This window comes from Podarcis gaigeae (genome assembly GCF_964106915.1).
Source record: "Podarcis gaigeae genome assembly, chromosome: 14".
Classification (NCBI taxonomy): Eukaryota; Metazoa; Chordata; class Lepidosauria; order Squamata; family Lacertidae; genus Podarcis; species Podarcis gaigeae.
In genome coordinates, this window is record NC_139690.1 from 35,727,175 (window position 1) to 35,748,841 (window position 21,667).

At 45.0% G+C, this 21,667-nt stretch overlaps 1 protein-coding gene across 1 annotated transcript in view; it reads right to left on the bottom strand.

The window, feature by feature from the left end:
- Positions 1-21,667, bottom strand: part of DNAAF8 (dynein axonemal assembly factor 8) — a 91,079-nt gene that overhangs the window by 34,003 nt on the left and 35,409 nt on the right. Inside the window, exons 12-19 of the mRNA XM_083710808.1 lie at positions 18,256-18,402; positions 12,396-12,590; positions 9,566-9,682; positions 7,594-7,738; positions 6,921-7,230; positions 4,937-5,043; positions 3,778-3,932; positions 69-216 (exon numbers count right to left, since the gene is read on the bottom strand). Of these exons, the coding sequence (XP_083566934.1) occupies positions 69-216; positions 3,778-3,932; positions 4,937-5,043; positions 6,921-7,230; positions 7,594-7,738; positions 9,566-9,682; positions 12,396-12,590; positions 18,256-18,402 (1,324 nt within the window). The remainder of the gene's footprint in view (positions 1-68; positions 217-3,777; positions 3,933-4,936; positions 5,044-6,920; positions 7,231-7,593; positions 7,739-9,565; positions 9,683-12,395; positions 12,591-18,255; positions 18,403-21,667) is intronic.

Consider the following 21,667-nt stretch of genomic DNA (forward strand, 5'->3'; position numbering starts at 1 on the left):
ACGCTAAGTCTGCAGGACAACTGGAGGGACCACACTTTCCCACCTCTCGTGCTCATGCTTTTCTTTACCTTTGAGCAACGCAGGGACATGATGGCTGGCATTTTCCTTTCTCAACAACAAAGCCAGGCAATGCACACGTGTTTGGCTGGGTAGTTTATCCTCCAAGAAACTCCTCTCTGGTATATATGAAGCCTCACTACGACAAAATACAGTTACCTGAAATGACACAAGCCAGCAATTTTTGATCTAAATGGCAAGGCAACCAATTTATGGAAAAGTGCTGAGTGTCAGAATGTTCCACTGGGCACTCGCCATCTGAGCAAAATCCTCCCACACAAGAATTTCAGCAGTTCTGCAGCCTCCTGGAAATGGACTCAAAATATGCCACTAATGTATTATCTTCAGAAAACTTAAATTGAACACCAATCATTAATGGGCTAATTTTAGGGCTTGCTACATTAGTCAATCATTGCAGAGGTTGAGGTGACTCTGCCATTGCGATACCACAATATGCTCATGACTGTGCTGGTTTTACAATGATATTAGGCCTAGTCTGCAAAAATGGTTAAAAGCTGTTCTTGGGTTGTACCACTTCAGACTGCAAGCAGCTGACTGCGTGGCTGGTTTTCCACAACCCACCCCACATTCCGTCAAGATCTCCTTACATAGAAAAAATACCCCCTTGCACACCAGAACTAGAAACTTTTCCCCGATACGTTAAGTTTTCTGTGTGCAGATGCTCTTATCACTGAACTATGGCTCTTCGCCAGAAGATGTATTTCTTTCTTTATATGATGATATATACTCTTCTAGTTCTTACACATCACTTAGAACAGCTAACAAGATTTGAAATCTATTATAAAATACAGTAATGTTCTAAAAATAATATAAAAAATTGAGCCACTACAGTGTAATAAAAACAGAGATGGGCGCAGGAGATTTTAAAAAGCATCAGATAATTACATGCCCCCAAAAACCTGCCTCAACACCCACAAGCATCTGGTTGGCCATTGCGAGAACAGGATGCTGGACAAGATGGAACATGGGCCGGATCTAGCAGGGATCTTCTCATGCCCTTAAATATGCTGCCCTTTTCCCCAGATAGGAAATCCATGAAATCACTGGGCCCCTGACAACCAAGTTCCCACCACCACCACCTATGGCTTTTCAATACTTGCAGGATGCTCTATCGTTGGACTATGTCTCCCAGGCCAATGGGCTTGAGGACATTTATTACCCTTGAATTTTCATCCAGACAGCTCCTCAAACATTTCTTGTGGTTCAGGCGATGATTCAGCGCGGTGATTCATCATCGCATTTACGTCGGTGTGTCAGGAAGCTGCCGCTTGATGATGCAAGGTTGTATTATGTGCCCAAGTGTTCGTCTTGTTGCCTTTTCATCCCACGGGAAACTTTAAATGTCTGCAAGCTTGTCATCAACAATATGGGATCTCCTTGGAAAAGCAACATCCTTTTTGTGCCAATTTCAGGGGCTGATTTCAGTTTGAGAAGACGTCTTGCTGTCCCAAGTGGATCCTTAAGCAGAGTCTGCCACCCTCCAGCTGTTGGAACTAGAATTCCCATTATCCTTGACTGCAGCCCATGCTTGGTGGTGCTGATGGGAGCTGAAGTTTGGCAATGTCATGAGAGCCACAGGTCCCCCAACTCTGCCTTAAAAGTTGTGACCCTATGATCCTGTATCCATTAAGGGTTGGAATCTAGTAGAAGAGGCTGCAGAACCTTCCAAACCAGTTCCTTTGTTAAGGCCATTGCTTTAGCTGGTTTCAGGTTCAATTCCTGGCATCTCCAGGTAGGGCTGAGAGAGATCCTGGCCTGAAACCCTGGAAAGCTGCTACCAGTTAATGTAGACAGTACTGAGCGAAATGGGCTTTGTATAAGGCAGCATGTTCCTATCTTTTCATTCATCAATGCATGAAGCGCATGTGTACTACATGGCCAGTGTTTCCACACCCTGCATGTGCAACAGAGTGCATATATTGTGGGAGCTTTGTAATAAGGACAGAATAAAAAACTGGAAGAAAACTATTTCCCATGCCTTAAAAGCAGAGATGGCGAACCCGTGGCCCTCTGGATGTTGTTGGACTCCAGTTCCCATCATCCCTGATCACTGACCATGCTGACTGGGGCTGATGGGATTTGGAGTCCCCAAAATCTGGGCTGCCACAGGTTCCTCATTCTTGCCTTAGAGGGAATAACCCACTTTTTGCAACTATGTTAGGAAACTGGATGTACACACAGATCCTGCTGTCACAATGCTCAATACAGTGGTGCCTCGCAAGACGAAAAGAATCCGTTCCACAAGTCTCTTCGTCTTGCGGTTTTTTCTTCTTGCGAAGCAAGCCCATTAGCGGCTTAGCGGATTAGCACTATTAGCGGCTTAGCGGGCTTAGCGGATCAGCTGGTAAGCGGCTTAGCGGATCAGCTGATAAGCGGCTTAGCGGAGCAGCTGTTAAGCGGCTTAGCGGAGCAGCTGTTAAGCGGCTTAGCGGATCAGCTGATAAGCGGCTTAGCAGCTTGGGAAAAAGGGGGGGAGGAAAAAAACCCCGCAGGAACTCGCAAGACATTTTCATCTTGCGAAGCAAGCCCATAGGAAATTCGTTTTGCAAAGCACCTCCAAAACGGAAAACCCTTTCGTCTAGCGGGTTTTCCATCTTGCGAGGCATTCGTCTTGCGGGGCACCACTGTACACAGGTCCCGCTATTGCTACTTGAATGGCTGATTCAGATGTGCAAGCAGCTACTTCCTCACTTGTTTGTGCTCTGCTGGTAGCAGCAGCCATTTTCAGACAGAAACCACGGAAGGAGGGAAGGTGAGAGATCAGACAAATCATTCCCCCCCCCCCCTTTGTCTCTCCCTTGGTACTTGGCTGCAGCCATTTCAGGAAGATACCATGGAGGGAGGTGGGAGATTGAACAAAACACGGATCAGAAATGTTCCCATAGGAAATAATGGAAATCGTCCACTCATTATGCTCACCTATGGAACAATTTCCTGGGAACGTATTGTATTTGGAAAGCGGGAACCTGTGTGCTATTACCACAGAAAAAAGGATGCATGGAGGAGGAGCATGGTAGAACGGCTGAGTTATCATCCTGTTCTTTATATTTCACCTTTCTTCCAAGGAGTTCAAGACGACATACATGATTCCTTCCCACCCCACCTTTCTTCCCACAATAATCCCGTGAGGTTGGTGAGGCTGAGAGACAGACACCAGTCCAAGGTGAGCTTCATGGCCGGAGTGAGGATTTGAACCAGGTCTCCCAGGTATTAGACCAACACTCTAACCACTACACCACACTACACTGGCTCTCACACCACACTGACCACAGCTGTCAGTGAAAGGCAATACAACTCTTGTCAATGCCCATAAGAACGTAAGAAGAGCCTGCTGGATCTGACCAATGGCCTATTTAGTCGAGCATCCTATCCTCACAGTGGAAAACAAATGCCCAGTGGGGAGAACTGCAAACGGGACCCAAGCACAATAACACTCTCACCCACCACGCAATTGATTTCCATTACTGCCTCTAACCATGGAGGAGGAGCATAGCCCTTGTGGATCGCAGCCCTTGATAGCCCTTGTCCAATCCTCTTTCAAAGCTATCCAAGTTAGTGGCCATCACTACTACTTCCTGTGAGAGTTAGTTCCGCAGTTCAAATATGCCTTGCCTTTTCCTCTGGGCCCAACTGGCATTGTCCCACCAGAACGAGGCTAAGAAGAGGGTGGGGATACGAGCCCCACAATCACAGTCTTACCTGGCTTGCTGGCACACCGAGCACGTGAGCTTGCTTGGGCAACAGCTGCAGCTGTTTGGTCCCCTGGAGTGCAAATCCTCTCTGGGTGCAGGTTGAAATCACAAGGCCATAGATGTGAGGAGGCACAACAGGCGATGCCATCAAAATAATGTCTCCTGGGAAGTGCAATGTGGGGCAGGGAAGCAGAAGGAGGTTATCAGACTGGCTCTCTTTGTACCACTGCAGGGACCTTTTTACACGTGACTAATCCCAAGAAGAAGGCTGGTGTTAGAATATCATCCTTGTCCTTTGTTCTGATCACTATTGCCAAATTACAGTGCTACCTCAGGTTAAGTACTTAATTCGTTCTGGAGGTCCGTTCTTAACCTGAAATTGGTCTTAACCCGAGGTACCACTTTAGCTAATGGGGCCTCCTGCTGCTGCTGCGCCACTGGAGCACAATTTCTGTTCTTATCCTGAAGCAAAGTTCTTAACCCAAGGTAATATTTCTAGGCTAGCAGAGTCTGTAACCTGAGGCGTATGTAACCTGAGGTACCACTGTATGGAATCAGAGACAAATTGGAAGCAAAGGAGGAGGCATGAGGGCCAAGTTGCTCTGAATCTTCTATGCAGGCAATTTCAGTTAGGGAGGCCAGAGAGTTGTTGTTGCTATTATTCCACTTATTATTAATTATTTATTATTATACCACCTTTCACCTGAAGATCTCAGGGCACTTCACAGCATACAAATACAACATAAAAACACAAAATACATGATAAAAACAAGAACGAAACAAACCAATTACCCCCCCCCCATTTTTTTTTAAAAAAGGACATAGAATGATAATCCGTCAAAGACCTGGCTGAAGAGCTACGTTTTTGCCTGGCACCTAAAGAGGAATAATGAAGGCACCAAACAGGCCTCCCTAGGGAGAACATTCCACAAACGGGGATCCCCTCCATGTTGCCACCCTTTGGACATCTCATGGAGGAGGCACACAAAGCAGGGCATCTGATGATGATCACAGGGTTACGTTACCAAATTAGCTTGCTAAGGACTGAACTTAATGCGACATAGTTAATGCAACCTACTGCAAAGAAGTGGTGGAAGCATGAAAGAAGAGTTCTGTAAGGAAAGGAGATTCGATTTATTGTGCAATTTTTGCTTCGCAAGAACAACCTTTGGTGGTGGAGACAAGAGCCGCTGGAGGCCATAAGGCTGTAGCGTCCTGCAAGTTGCTTGGTTCTTGGTCAGCATCTGCCTTGTGGAGTGAAGGCCTAGGAAGTCTGGGGTGGAAGTGTTATAAATGAGAAAGACAAACATATTGAACAGTTGCAGTCTAGAATTCAGGTGGGATCACCCCACACAGTTGTGCCCCAGCAAATTCCGGGAACTGCATTTTGCATTGAGCACCAATCCACCAACACTTATACAAATATTCCCTCCAAATAACTACTTGGGCTGAGGTTTGCAGAGAGCAATACCTTAATCAAGAGACCATTACCTTTCAAAATTCACCCTTCTGCGAATTTTTGCATTGCATTTTTCCAGCCAAGCAATGCGTACAAAAATGTAGGTGACAGGGAGCATAAAAATGCAGACATTCATTAAAAAAACATACAAATATACATTTTAGGGAAATGTGCTTGCAAAAATGTATATATTGGTCAAAAGTGCACATGAAAATGTATATGTTATGAAATACTCACACTAAAATACTGATGATTTTTCACAAGTATTAAAAAAACACACCAACAACCCACAACTATTGGTAAATTGCTGCAGAAATGGGGAGAACCAAATTTAAGCTTGGAAAAATGAGAAACTGTGAGCAACCAAAATTGACAGAGTCATCCTACTTGAGATGAAGTGGCTTGTTGGATGACGTTTATCATAGGATGTAGTTAAAATCCTGTGGCAGAGCAACAAGGATAGAACTGCAAAGTTTCAAACACAGCCCAGTCCTTTTTACACCTGCCAACATCACATCAAAAGACCAGAGCAAACAGCAATTTTTTTGGCAAGCGATATCTATTCTCATCACCCCTCAGCCTCTATAGCCTTGATAAAATGCCTTCACAGCCATCTTTCAGATTCACACATTTTTTTTGGCCAGCTGAGGAGGGAAGCAGCAAGGTGAAATGTACAGAACATCAGAGCTGGTAATAGAAACCCATTTAGAAACCCAACACACTGTTTGTGTCTTGGTCTTCCATCTCAAAACATGGAATAGGAAAATTCTCTCTCTCTCTCTCTCTCTCTCTCTCTCTTGTCCAACCAGCAGCTCAAAATTCTTAAAGAAAATTCTCTGGGCATGGGTGTTCAAAAGTACAAGCGGCATCTAATGGTCAGGGCTGAAATCTTTACAGTCAGTTCAAGTTAATGGTGTGATTTAGAGCATACTTTCCCTAGAATAAATTCCCACAACTTTTTTAAAAAGTGGGGGGCAGGGGGTTTCTATAAATGTTCAGGAGCTGAGACTGGCTTCCTGGGGAAAGGGGGGTCAGCAATAGATTGTCTGCTTTAAAAAATACATAAATCCAAATTAATTTTGCTGCTCCCAAAGCAAGAAGCAGCTGTGATCCTATTGATAGCTGTGTCATCACACTTTTCCTGCTCAGTAACCCCCTTGGAAATACATTACATGATGATGCAGTTACAGATGGGGGAGAAATCAGATTTGGTTTGCATTTCAATGAGAACCTACTTAATTCCACACCTCCTAAACCAATGCATGAACTGAAACATGGCTATCCTTCAGAAGTGGACAGTTGGAAACTGTGCTTAGCAACCAGGCAGAGTGGCATGATCTTCACTGAGGTTGCACGAGCTCTGATTGGCTATGTAATTCTGGGGGAATTTTCCTCTGTATGTTTGGTTGAATGCCTCCCTGCTATGTACAAGGACTGAACAAAAAAGGACAAAACCTCTCTGTTCCTTTCTCCTTAAACTGGACACTGCTTTTTTGCTCAGTATCTTAACTGAAGTACTATCAGGACTTTTCTCCCCAGATTCCATCTGTGTTATTTAAGTGACTTGGCTAACATTCCCTTCCACCGATTATTCACTAAAAACTACCTTCCATGGAGATCTTTCAGCTCAGTACTACCCACAAGCTACTCTCACATAATTCCAGCACCTCACACCCATCTGGAATTGTCACCTTGGTTTGCTGCATTTGCCAACAGGATTTGGAACTCCACCGCGAAGCGTCCCGTCGCAGCTCACCCTCCCTCCAAACCAGAAGCACAGCTCCCTGTGTACTCGGCTGTCCATGTGAGGGAGGTAGGCAAGGGGCTCGGCTCGGCTTGAACCATAGATTGCGCTGATCGAGTGGCAGTCCGTAACTCTGGCCAGCTGCGCGTCAGAGGGGCCCATGATATCTTGCAGGATGCCACGGGCTCTTGGTCCTCTCAGGCTCAGTGCTAGCACGGAGGGCCCTTTCTCTTGGGTATAACAAGAAGGCGGAGTTACTGGGGAAGAGAAATAAGAGAGGTGAAAATGGAACACAAGAACCTGTGAGTCAGACTCTCCACCCATCTAGCTCAGTACTGCCTACAATGGCTGGCAGTGGTTCTCCAGGCTTTCAGGAAAGAGTCTCTCCCACTCAGAGATGCCGGCGATTGATGCCGGGCATCATCTATATGAAAAACAGATGCTTTACCTCTCTTCCCTCCTTGCTGCAGCCCAATATGTTTGCCATATTTTAATAACTGTCTGCCATTTACTATTTTATGACAGTGAGAATGTACCTGAAGTTTACCAATGGTGGCTCAATAACTGCCTACCATTGTGGTGCTGCAGTCCAAGTTGCCCAGACACTCCATGCCCCTCACCTGTGCTAGAGAGGAACATGTCCGGCTGCGGGTAGAGCAGGCGGAATCCACAGATATCCAAACCAGAGGCAAGAATCAGCTGGAGTGTGTGATGGACAGCCAGGGGGCTTCTGAGCAGGGTCTCAAACAGCAGCGCCATGGCAACCTGAGCAGGGAACAGAAAGCAGGAAGAAAACAGATAGGGCTCCAGAGAGTCACACACTTAGGAGGAGGGGACATTTTAAAATTTACAATTAAGGTGTTTTTTTTCAGATTTCAGAGAGAGAGAATCCTCACAGATTTAACACAACCTTTTTGAAAGGGATGAAGCCCAAAAACAAGATCCCTCTCTGAAACCTTGGGGAGCCATTGGCAGTTAGTACAGATCCACCTCTCCCCCAACTTTTTTTCTCCAGATGTTTTGGGCTACCAACTCCCACTGGGTCTACACAGTAATGGCACACACCATTTGGCTTTAGTTATTTTTCTAAGCCCAGCCTTGCAAGAGATTAGGATTATCCTAAATCTCTTGCATTTATATTACTGGTCCGAAAGTATTCACTCTTCCACCACCAGCTGAAATGAAGACACCATTAGGAATGTGATTCACTTGGAATTGTGTTTGATCTGATTTCAGACTTACCGACTGAAACAAAACATTTTCTATAGAAGTGTGCGGGTCTAGCTCCTGAAAGAATAGTTATTTTCTTGTGGTTGGGTTGACTTGAGGATCTGCATTCTTCCTATAACACTTTATTTTGAATTACCTCCAAGAACTAGCTTTGTTCTTATGCCAATAAACGCCCAATGAATTCATCATTATCGGGCACTTGAAATGGAGTGTTACCAAATGCTCCTTCTCCGTAAAGGCATCTTGAGGTTTACTCCATTATAATAAACACAGTTATAAATCTACTAAAGTAATAAAAAGCCTTCTCCAGCTAGAAGAATAAAACCCACTCTGCTCTATCAAACTAATTACAGCTCCCCATGTATTGACTTTGCCTTCAGCTCACTGATAAGAAACCATCCTGTAGTTAATTCCCCATCGCATAAAGGATGCTGATCCTATTTTTTAATAATAAAAAATAAAGCTGGAATCTGCAAATCATTTGCAAGGACATACTTGACCTCAGCACCCGCTTCTGCAACCCACAGGTTATTCTATCAAAACTTGTTTACATGAGGCCTTATCCTAAGCCAGTAGCCTCTGAAACCCTCTTCAGCCCTAGGTCTGCCTGCATCAGTAATGGAGAATCTGTGGCCCTTCAGATGTTTCTGGACTCCAACTCCCATCGCCCTCAGCCAACATAGCCTATGAACAGTGATGATGGATGTTGGAGTCCACTAACATCTAGAGGGCCATAGGTTCCCTGTCGCTGGTTTACATTATCTAGAGATCATCTCACAGTTGTAACCAGTTCAAACTGTAGAAATCATCTGGACACTTAGAGATATAAGAAGGTATGAGATCAAGTGAGATCAAGTGATGGCCCAAGCAAGATGGAGAGCAGTAGACCCAGGGCTCCTGAATAGACTGGAAACTAAGACCCTGGACAAAGACCTGACCTGGTAGAATAAAAGAAGTTTTCACCTGGCACTGAAATGACCATAAAGAAACTTTCAGGAGAATCTCTCTGGAGAAGGCATTCCACAACAGTGGTGCCACCACAAAGAAGGCCCCCAACTCCCTGGTCATCAGCTGCTTCACTTCACTTGGGCTTCTGAAGAAATGATCATGGTATGCAGGAAGGAATAATGTGAAATTATATATTCCTGGTTGTTTCTTTAGGGCAGGGGTGGGCAAACTTTCTCACAGGCAGTCTTCTGAGGGCCACCTGCTTTAGGAAGTTCTCATTTCCATACAGAATTGTCATAACCTTTGAATGACCCAACTCTGGCAGGAAGTAGGCCTGCACAGTATGAATGACCTGGGCTTTCTGAAGAAGCAAGGAGATAGATATTTTGTGGGTGGGAGTTGGTTCTTTTGTACCTCACTTTCTGTGTCGCTGCTCTCTCTGATATCACTGCCACTGGGGAAGTATTTTTCATCCGTCTCTACAGTCTGCCAGTAAAACCCAGCTGGCACTGCAAAGGCCTTCTCCAGCGCCTGAAATGCACAAAGGGAGAGCTGTTGTTTGTGAATTATCTTGATTCTTCAAAGGCAGGGACTGAAAATAAAGATAGTACAGTGAATGCCAAGGATTGAAATCAGAAGAGATGGCGCAGCAGAGGCATTAGTCACTGACACATCATTTCCTCTGCTGTTTCTGTGCCAGCCAGTCCGATGCGAGGGAGACCGAGCTAAATCCAGTGGCACCATTTGCCCTAATTGACACTTTCGGGCAAATAAACAACAGCAGGAAGAAATTACAGCATGTTGCACCCAGAATCTCTACAGATCTGTGACTACACTCAAAGGGAGATAAACCAGCACTATGCATTGGGGATTAAAAGGCCATTTGCTGTTAAACTAATGGCCACAATGGCTCATCCAAACTGCTTTGTAAACTCATCCACCTTGGTCAAAAAATTGGGCTGTATCTAAGTCATATTCAGAGTGATCCCACGGAAATAAATCCATTTCAGTCTTCAATTATTTCAGTGGGTCTACTCAGAGAAGGGGAGACGTGTGTGCACCACCTTGATATGAAAAGGTGGAATGTAAATAAATAAATAAATTCCATTGAAATGGAAACTATATTCTTATTCTTATGCAGCTCTATTAATTCCAGTGGCATTCACACATGAGAATTTAGGGACACAGGAAGCTGCCTTATAGCAGGCCAAACCACCTAGCTGAGTTCTGTGTGCACAGTACTCCTCTGGGGTACTCCCTAGAAGGGACTGGATCAAGGACCTTCTGCATGCAAAGCAAATACTCTACCACTGAGCTATGGGTGTTCTCAAGGGATTGTGCCCCAGTGGACAGTTCCTCTTCCTTTTTATTGTTGTTGTGTGAGGCATAACTCATGGCATAGTCAGAAGGGTACTAATCCTGCAAGCAGCCTCAAGTGTAAAAGAAGAGAAGCAAGAAACAGATAAAAGTTTTCATCGGGGATAGGATTCCTATGTAGAACGTGGCTAGGCAAACTAAGGCCCAGGGGCCGGACCCAGCCCAATGCCTTCTAAATCTGGCCCGCGGACGGTCCAGGAACCAGTGTGTTTTTACATAGGTAGAATGTGTCCTTTTATTTAAAATGCATCTCTGGGTTATTTGTGGGGCCTGCCTGGTGTTTTTACATGAGCAGAATGTGTGCTTTTATTTAAAATGTATCTCTGGGTTATTTGTGGGGCATAGGAATTCGTTCTCCCCCCCCTCAAATATATAGTCCGTCCCCTGACAAGGGCTGAGGAACAGTGGACCGGCCCCCTGCTGAAAAAGTTTGCTGACCCCTGCTGTAGAGTAAGGAGGTTAAGAAAAGCAGGTCTTTCAGCACCCTGGACAGAGCTCAGGGAGCAGACAACCTGTTCCAATAGCTTCTCTTTCTCAACTCAGCCCTTTTAAGTTTCCTCCCTGACTACACTTCTTGGGCCCTCTCACTGAGGAGCACGGACTCTTAAAGGGGCAGCCCTTTGGCCTGGAGCCTAGCCTAGCACTCCACCATCCTTCCAGGCTTTCATGCCGGACACACTGCTTACATTAGCATGCCAGCTCTGTGGAATGAAAGGCTCTTGGAGATGGTTATGCCAGCCCCTAGCTGGACCTGGGCTTCTGAGCTGCAGCGGGTGGGAGAAAGCTTTTGCAATCCACCAGTCCACTCCTTCTTTGTTTAACCATGATTAAAACTATTGGCAGTGCTGCCATTGGTAGGGATGGGGAAGAAGTTTGATTCACATTTGATGCCGAATCTTCCAAATTCTTAATTTCTGAAACAGTACGAGAACTGAAACACAGCAAACCTTTGGTTGGGGACTGAAACCAGGAAAAGGGTGGGTGGAGCCTGGGAATCCAAAGGGTATATAATTATAATTTGTTCTGTTTTTATTTGGTTCTGATATTTGTACGGAAATTGGGAAAATCGTGGAAGGGAAATTGTGGTCGACTTTAGGAAAAATATTTAAGAATGAATAATGAGGTATAAGTATTGATGTTGAAGTTAGGATAAGTCAAAACTGGTTTCTAAAATGGTCTAAATTAAATGAAAATAGGGTTTGCAAAATAAATTGAGGAAAGGGAAGAAAGAAGAAAAGTAAAATAACAATATGTTAGAATAAATCATTAAGTCAAAGTGGAGAAATAAGTTAAGGACTTGCTGAGCTGATAATTTAAATTGGAATACAAGAAGGGGAGGTGTGAGGAGGTCTGAGAAACAAGTTAAAAGAAAATAAGTAATTGAAATTTTATGTGTTTTTAATTGTTTTTAAGTTTTGTATTTTTGTATTTTTGTTATTTTTTGTCTATTTTTGTTTTTGTGTGGTTTTTGAAAATGCTAATAAATATTCATAAAAAAAAGAAACACAGCAAACTTTTGAAATTCACACTATTCCAGATTTTGCAACGCAGTTCTCCAGCCAAGTAATATGTACAAAAATGCATATACTAGGAGATGGTGCGCTTAAAAATCCAATGCATCATGGCAGGGGAAATTGCTTTGCAAAAATGTGTATATTAGACGAAATTGCATTAAAACATATTGGGGGGGGGAATTGCACTAAAATCCAGATGAATTTTCACGAGGGCTTTTTTTAAATTGCAAATTGATGTGCAAATGTAGAAGACTAACATAAAAATGGAAAAATGAGAAACAGAAATTGACAAATTTGCCCATCCCATGTCAGCATCAGTAAACAGGGCCAAAGGCAAAGCGTGGATACGTTACCATGGAATCTGAGTTAAGGGTAGCAAAGTGGCTGAAGTGGATGGGAGGAATCTCAGGAAGGAAGGGGTATGACTGATTCTGCATATGACTGTCCAGTTGTGCTTTCCACCAGATAACATCCAAGAGAGATGTTTGAGAGAGAAACATGGAGCTCTGCTGATGGAACATAGACATTCCCTGAAGGGAGTTCTTGGGCTGCAAAAAAGGAACACAAGATTAATGGTCTGGTCCTCCGGTAACAAACGAAATACCTAGAATGAGAAGCAAAGTGGAAATGGCATTCTGGGACATAAAAGTGGAGGGGATTTTATTAGCATCTTAATACAGCTCAGCACTGCTTCCCATATTTTGTGCATTAGTACGTAGCAGATTTGTTTGCAGTGGGTAGTATAGGAATCACAAACATTTATAATTGCCTAAATCAAAAAGATAATGCATAGTTCATAAACAGACTGTGAAACACACCCTTCCTTAGATGTTACCAGCAGAATTTTTGGTCTCCCCTCACCCAACAGGAAAGGGCACTCCACTGGAATATCATAGGCATGGACAGAAAATAAATCTCAAGGAAATCTGAAAAGCTAGTGCCAGATAGTGTATATCAAGGATGCGGAAGCTGTGACCCATCTGCCATCAGCCCCAGCCAATACGGCCAATGGAAAGGGATGATGGGAATTGTAGTCCAACAACATTTGGAGGGCCATAGGTTCCTCATCCCTGGTGAAGACAATACAGAGCTACATGGACCAATGGCTTGACTTAGTATAATGCATCTCCTTATTTATATCAGCCATTTCAGTTTCATCAGCCATTTATTTGGAACCATGAGGACTAGAATCAGTTTTCAGGGGAAGGCCAATAGCTTGGTGGCTGAACATCTCCTTTACACAGAGAAGGTCTAGATTCAATTCTTGGCATCTCCGGGTTGGTCTGGGAATGCCCCTCCCCCATCTGAAACTCTTCACAGCTGCTTCTAGTCTGTGAAAACAAGCCTGCACTAGATGGACCAATGATTCAGGATAAGGCAGCTTCATATGTTCCTCAAGACAGGGGCATAAGTGCTTGCTCATGCTTGTTAGTTCTAGAAGGTTCTGAGGTGTTGTTCTGCAAGGGCACAGGACCCCCAACCGCATGTCCACACAGAGATCAAATGAGTAAGATTTTCTCCCTCACATCCTTCTCCTTATCTGAGAGAGCTAACCTAGCTAAAAGCAGGTTTATATTATTTGAATATTCTTCAAGGCTGTCCTGCAAGGACCTTGAACTCATCAGCAGATGAAGCATTGTTAAACAACTCTTTCCTCCAACTCTTAAACAAAAAAGCTCTCTGCCACATGAAGAGATCCATGAGGCAACGGTCCCCAAGGAGATAACTTGCCGAGATAAACATGTCAGGTTTTTTTCACAAGGTGTCTATTAAAGTGTTTTTAAAGGAGGTCACAGAGATGCTGCATGTCGCCACTGCCAAGAAAGGCTGGAGAGTTAAATCCAAGCAACAAAAGAACCCCCAGGGAGGCTGCCAAAGGAGAAAGCAGCGCCCGGGTGTTTATTTGCTTTCTCTCTCTGCTGCAACTGACATTTCGGAAAGATTTGGTTTATGCGTTTCCCATCAGGTTTTCTCTCTCGACTGGTATGAATGTCAGCCGTACAAATGCCTCATATAAGAAGAGGAACAACAGCATCCATTGCTGGCAGACAGAATTTTGAAGGCACCTTTGTAAGAGAAGGCAAACACCAGATACAAAGCTCATTGTAAAGGAGGCTAAGGAGGCTTTTTTTGTGGCACTGAGGCAGCTTGCAGTCTGACAGAGCTACTGGGCATGTTATTTCCTATGCTGCAGTGCCACCAGTAGAGGTTGGCTGGTTAGAGCAAATGGGGCACAGTTTGACCAAGCTCAGTCTGCCCTCCGCCAACCATCGCCTGCCTTAACTGCTTACAACCAGTTTAAGGGGTGCCCCTGGCTGTCAGCATCTCCTCCTCAGTTTCAGTGTTGACCCTTAGAGAACTCAGCAGGGAGAGGGAGGATGGGGACAAAACTAGAAGGAGTTGGCTCTGTTTGTCATTGGCTCTGGCTCCCCCTACTGCTGGGCTCCCTGCCTTCTACCCTACCAAGCACAATGGGCACCAGTCACCACAGACTGCCACCCCCAGAACAACCAGAGAAGGCGCTGTGGTCCTGAGTAAGTGACCTGAGGAACCAGCAGGGGTTGGGCTGCCGCTATAGTACTGTTCCTCCAGCAATGTGTCCCACTCATTAGGCATGAAGACTGCCACGCCATCAGAGCACCAGCCTGCCTTTTACCATCTCTGATGCTTCTGGCCCTTTTGCTCCTCATTCCAAGGTGGTACTGCTGTTCTTCAGCACAGCTGGATCCAGGTGGCCCAAGGAACCAGCAGAGTCCTTAGTTGTACTGCTATAACTGTTGATAAGAACAGCCTGGCAAAGACCAAAGACCCATCTAATCCAGCTTCCTGTTCCCAAGGTCACCAATCAGATGCCTGAAGGAAGTTCATAAGCAGAACCCAAGTGCAGCAGCACCCACCCCACTTGTGAATCCCAGCAACTGATATTCTGATACATCTTGCCTCTGAAGCTAAAAGCAAAACACAGCCATCATGGCTAGTTGCCACTGTTAAGCCTCTTCCTCCATGTAGTTGTCTAATCTAAGCCATTCAAGTGGATGACAATCCCTGCCTCTTGTGAGAGCAAATTCTACAGTCTACCTATGCACTGTGCAAAGACGTCCTTCCCTTTGCTCACTCTGAATCTTCCAACATTCAGCTTTATTTGATGGCTCCTATTCTAGGACTATGGAAGCAGGAGAAAAACCTCTCTCTAGCAGCAGTCTCCACACCACTGGATAATTTTACACACCTCTTTCATGTTCCCACTTAGTAGAAGAAGAGTTTGGATTTGATATCCCGCTTTATCACTACCGTAAGGAGTCTCAAAGCGGCTAACATTCTCCTTTCCCTTCCTCCCCCACAACAAACACTCTGTGAGGTGAGTGAGGCTGAGAGACTTCAAAGAAGTGTGACTGGCCCAAGGTCACCCAGCAGCTGCATGTGGAGGAGCGGGGAAGCGAACCCAGTTCCCCAGATTACAACTCTACTGCTCTTAACCACTACACCACACTGGCTCCCCATCCCCCCAGTCCCCTTCTTTCTTAGCCTGAGCAGCCCCTTGCTTCTTCCTGCCTAGAATCCTGGGAACCATAGTTTCCCCATACAGAGCTACAATTCTCAGCATCCTTGACAAACCACAGTTCCTAGAATTCATTGGGGAAAACCATGCACACTGGATCACCAAAGAATTGATGCTTTTGAATTATGGTGTTGGAGGAGACTCTTGAGAGTCCCATGGACTGCAAGAAGATCAAACCTATCCATTCTGAAGGAAATCAGCCCTGAGTGCTCACTGGAAGGACAGATCCTGAAGCTGAGGCTCCAATACTTTGGCCACCACATGAGAAGAGAAGACTCCCTGGAAAAGACCCTGATGTTGGGAAAGATGGAGGGCACAAGGAGAAGGGGACGACAGAGGACAAGATGGTTGGACAGTGTTCTCCAAGCTACCAGCATGGGTTTGACCAAACTGCAGGAGGCCGTGGAAGACAGGAGTGCCTGGTGTGCTCTGTTCCATGGGGTCATGAAGAGTCGGACACGACTAAACGGCTAAACAACAACAACATGGACATTGGATGTGCTTTAAACATATGGCATGGACCTGCACCCTTATCATCTGAAAACTGCTGCTGTTTGGTGGGTGCTTCTGGGCCCAGCTGCTCTAAGGACCCCCAAATTCCCTTCTCCCTGAAAGTTGCCTTTATTTGTTTATTGCAGTTTTTAATCAACATCAATCACTTTCCTCCAGGCAAAAGAGGAGGGGAAGCGGAGAGCACAGCAGCCACAGCTGTCACATTACGGGTTTTATGACACACTGCAGGAAATGTGGCCTTTACTGCTCTCTGGCAGCCAGGTCCTCAGCTGCAGATGATAAATGCTTGCTGCAGCCAGGGTGGGGAGGGGGTGAAGGGTTTTAAACGCCACTGAAATATTAAGCACCAGATTGGACTAAACTGCTTAAGTCAGAAGTGTCAAAATATTAGTAGCTTCCGGTGATTCTCATTGGATGATCAATACACACTGAAGCCTTAATCATTACCCACTTTGCTCTCTGTCTCCTGCACTTCTTTTTTAAAAACCCCAGCAATTAGAAGGTAAAGGGAGTGCAGGATTTTGAATTCGCCAATAACCATGGTGACCTGCAGCTTTGAGGCAATGCTGTTTTAGATAATCCTTGTGCCTGGCTTTTTTTTTTTTTTTTTTTTACTTTATTGTTATGTACTCTCAGTTAGCAAGTCATGCACACTCTTAACTTGCGGATAAGTACAGCTTTCAGCATCCATGTGATTGTAACTGAGAAAGCATATAGCATCTCTGCAAGCATCCTAGAAGACCAAAATATTGTAAAATATTCCCAACTAGACTAGAGCCATGGTGACAAGAGACCTGTGTCTCGGCACCTGGGCTGCCAAACAGCTGGAAACTGTCAAGAAGGAGGGTGTGATTTATAGAAGAAAAGCACCAAGTGGGAGGAGAGGTGCTTAGCCCCCCCCCCCTTCCCCACTTCACTACTCCCTATCCTCTTTCATGCATCCATGAGTCCAAGAATCCAAAAGCTCAGCTGGGGAAAAGAGGCTAAGATGGAAGGGTTTCAAATAGTGATAGGCTGAAGTATTAAGTCCAGCCAAATTTCATAAATTCTTGGGAAGGGGCAGAGTGAAAACACCCCTCCCCAAAACCGTATTAGTCTTTGGTGGGCAAGTGAATTTAACTAATTTTCATATTACCTCTAAATAGGAGGTGCTTGGGCTTTGTTGTTGTTTTTCCTTTTCTTTCTTTTCTAACAACAAGAACAAAAATCCTTGCCAACGCTTCAGATGATTTATTGATAAGATTTTATACCTGCCCTTCACCAGAAGGTCCCAGGACAGGTTACAACCATATCATCATACAATTATAAAAACAAGGGAGGGAAATCCAGACAAAACTAGAACAGTAAGAATTAAACAAATAAGCTGCTCCCAGACATTGCACATTTCTTGGACATTAAAAAAATAAAAACAAAAACCCTCATCCATCTCAAAGGGAAAGTGAAAATATTTAAATTCATGTGAGTGCCCCGCCCAAAGCTTATTACAATCTGGGGGGGGTGTTATCACCCCTTTTTTCCCTGACAGCCCTACTTTAAACCTCCATCTCAGCCTCACCAGCCACCTAAAGCTGACATTCTGAATCCATGTTTGCCTTGTGGGGAAAAGCAGTTGCAGGCAGCAGCTGAGCATGAGGAAACTTGCAGACAGGGAAGGGTTAAATATCCCACTCCTGCTACTTTTGCCAGTTTGGTGAAACCCCAATTATATTTTTAGCCCTTGTGCTGATGGTGAGATGCCTTGGTGGTCTGCTGTGACCAGTCAGCAAAAAGGCTTTTACAAAGTCGTTTGTAATCATTCTGACTTAAGACCCTTGGCTGAAGAATCTGTGGAGGTGCCCTATTGCTCATCCTATTATCAGTTTCTGTTTGTCCTATTGCTACAGGTCTTTTCAGTTTCTGCAGCCTGTGGACATGAACAACATTCTTGGAGGTACCCGACCAGAGACACCACGGGGCCAGCAGCTCCCTCTTGATGCCAGTAGTCATGGGCCTGGTCGCCAGACTCCCTGGTTCAAGACCCCACTGGCGCTTTAGAGGGCCTCCTCTCTAAATTTAGGGAGACACATTTATGGCATCAAACAAAGAACAGTGGCTCTTACTCAACAGTGGAACAGAAAGACAGTTGCAGTGCTGCTGCTTACTTCATGCTTCCGACTGCTGTGGACTTCCGACTCGCTGACTGGTGTTAAACAAGCGTGGAGTGCCAGGGCATCCTTACACCAGATCTGCTGCAGCCCCAAGACCTGAAATGGTGCTTTGCTCTCTCCTCTTACTCCCAGGCAGGGTACCTGTCATTGCATTTGAAAAGATGACATGGATTAACTGATCACGAGCCTAACTGGGTCAAAGCAGAGCAGAAACTCTGCAGAATGGCCTGGGAGTCTTTAGCTCCAGCTGGGGTCCAGCCAGTTGTCTTCCTCCCTGTAAAAGCCATGTTCTGCCATACATGGCTAGGGCAACCCAGCCAGATGGGCAGGGAATAAATAATAAAATGGTTATTATGATTATTATACTCTGCAGCAGTACTGTAGTGGCAAATTCAGAAGCACAGGGTCCCTTCATGATAGCCACAGCCATGACCTTCTCACAACCAAACCCACCCACAATCAGGTCCCCTTCTAAGATTATGCAATAATTTTACACAATAAGAATAATCAGGGATGCATTGCAATGATCAATGCAGATCTCCGTGTGTTGCCTTCTAGCTAGGTCTATTGTTTTCTGTGTACATGCATGCAGAAATCATTTGGGGTACTCCTATATCTTCTTTCAGAGTGGCTTAGCTTTTCCTTGAAGTTCTATTGTGTGTAACAGAAATTGCACACCAATCTCTTCAAACTGAAGCTCCTTGTGTTCCCATTGTTCCTAAACGCTTAGCTTTGGAGCATGCAGAACAACTCCCACCCAGTGCTCTTCCCACACACCCTCTCCAGAGTGACCCTGAGAGCCAATCCTCGGTGGCTGACTCATCCATCTTTCACTCTGATTGGCTTCCATCAGCACAAAAGGTGAGAAGACTTCTTCTCAGTGGTTGAAAAGCTCCCCTTTCGTGCTGTTTGGGCAGCTCTAGAATGCTGGCGGCAGAAACAGTAATGGGTCTTCAACGCCCCCACTATGACCCTGGACCACAACACCTCTGCTCTACACTGTACAAAGCAAAACACAGAAGCAGGGAAGGTAATATTCTAATCACTCCTCTCTCAAGCCTGTGCACATTCATCTTAGTGCAAGGATCCTGAACCTCATGCATTACCCCACTTTCAGCGAGCTCACTTTTGGCCGCTCCACACAGTGGCTTGGGAGAACCCTAATAGCCCTCTCTGCGTAACATGGTCCAAGAGAGATCTGTCCCAGACACCATTAATCCAGGCCTTCGTTTAGAGGCTTTGATTCGGTTTTCCTTTTTTTGAATGTTTGAAATTTGTTTTTTTAACTGTTTTTAGTGATGATTTCATTGCCCCCCCCCCCGTAAGCTGCATTAAAGCTTTGGGAGACATTTATACATTTTAAATGAATAATATAATAATATTACTGCGGGCACTTGGCCTCAGCAATTTTAATTACAACCTCTTCTTAACCTCTTTTACCTGCTGTACTGGCCACCCTTTTTATTCCTTTTATTGTTAAATAACTGGGGATTACTTAAAGCAGAACCACTGAAATTAACAGACATGATGGACTCAGCACCCTTAGTTTCAAAGGGTGTACTCTGAGCAAAAGTCAGCTGAATACAGTGCTGGGTTATATTCAGCTAACTTTTACTCAGAGTAGACCCATTTAAATGAATGGCTGTGACTAACTTAGGTTAGCTGAATACAACCCACTCCTTTTTAATTAGTGTTAAATCTGCCAGACTTGTTTTGCCCTTTTAAATTGTAAGCTGCCCTGAGCTCTGCAAATGCAGTGCAGAAGGGTGGGATAGATATCTTACCAAATAGATAAACAAGTTAAATAACTATACGAGAAGCACATTTGACAGCTAAAAATTACAGGGTTCCGTCATGGTTATGTGCTTTATCATTGCTTCCAACGTATGCATTTTGGGTAGCTCTGCAACAGAGAGCAAGCCTGTAACTCACTCTTAAGTTTCCTAGGAAGAGAACAGAGAGTCCTTATCGACTGGCATGTTCTCTCCTGCAGCAACACAGTACATTGCCCTTATTGATGATAATAGGGTCAATAACCTCCGTTGAAAATCAATGCTAAGTGATTACGCTATTATGAAGAGCTGGTGTGTGGCTTTTTCTTTTCCCAGGGAGCCTTCCTATTCCCCCAGTAATGTGCATTAATAGTTGTAAGCTTGTCAGTTACCTTCCACTTTGAATGAGAAAATAGTTTTTCAGGAGATTCTATCTTGGGCAATAGAAGGAGGATGTTCCACTTATGCCACATCCACACACATTTAAGTCCCTATGATGCCACTTCAACAGACAGGACAAGGAAGCTGGCCTTTCTTTCCTAGAACAACAGCTTCCCCCAAAGTATCTTGGGAGCTGTGGTTTTTAAAGGGTGATGAGTGAGAGTTTGTTGGGAGACACACACACACACACACACACACACACACACCCTATCCCTCTTCCAAGGCTACAAGTGGTTTAGCAATCAATTCCTCTCCCCAGGAAACTCTGGAACTGACAGCTATAGCACTGACAGTTCACTGATTAACCCTTTACAAGCAATTTCACGCAAAGCCTAATTAAAAACACAGATTGAATGACCTTCGTCGCTCTGACTACATATTTTAATAGAAACCAAATTTTGACACTAGGCAAAAAAAAAAAAAGGAAGAAGAACAGAAGAGGAAAAACTCCATTCCATTCTAACCCATCACATTTAATTATCTTTGGCTCATTTCTCCCCCTTGATTTCCTCTCTCCCCCTCCCCTTTCTTCTACGTGACTTGGAAACTAAGAACCAGATTCAGCCTATTGACTTTGGAAGCAGCCAGAGAGGATTGGAAGCCCTGCTTTGCATAAGCTGAGCCATTGCTGTCATGGGTGGAAGATGGAAGAAAGGCAGATTTGGAGGATGATATATTTCCTTGAGAAATGCAGGCTGCGAGGGGAAAGGAGTCTTGCCTCCATCCTGATCAACTGCAAGCTGCTGGAAGACTGCATCAGGAGGACAGAAAAGAAGGGGTAATCAGACAACCCAGCATGCCAGTGTACCTTGTGTTGCCTACTCAAAAGGTGACTTGAACAGCTGGGCCTGCGGCAGTGAGGTACCGTATTTTTTGCTCCATAAGATGCACTTTTTCCCTATTAAAAACTAAGGGGAAATGTCTGTGCGTCTTATGGAGTGAATGTGTGGTCCCTGGGGCTGGGGGGGGGGGGACCTGGGCTTCCCCCACCAGCCCCGACCAGCTCTGGAGCAGCTCTGGGGTAGCCCGCAAAGCCTCCGCAGGGCAGCAGGATGAAGGCTCCCCGCTGCCCTGCAGAGGCTTTGCACGGCTATCTCTGGCTTTTGCGGGAGGTGGGGGAAGGGACAGACCCCACCTCCAGCAAAAGCCAGGGATAGCCGCGCTCCCTTTAAAGAGCCGCGTGGAGTGTGCGT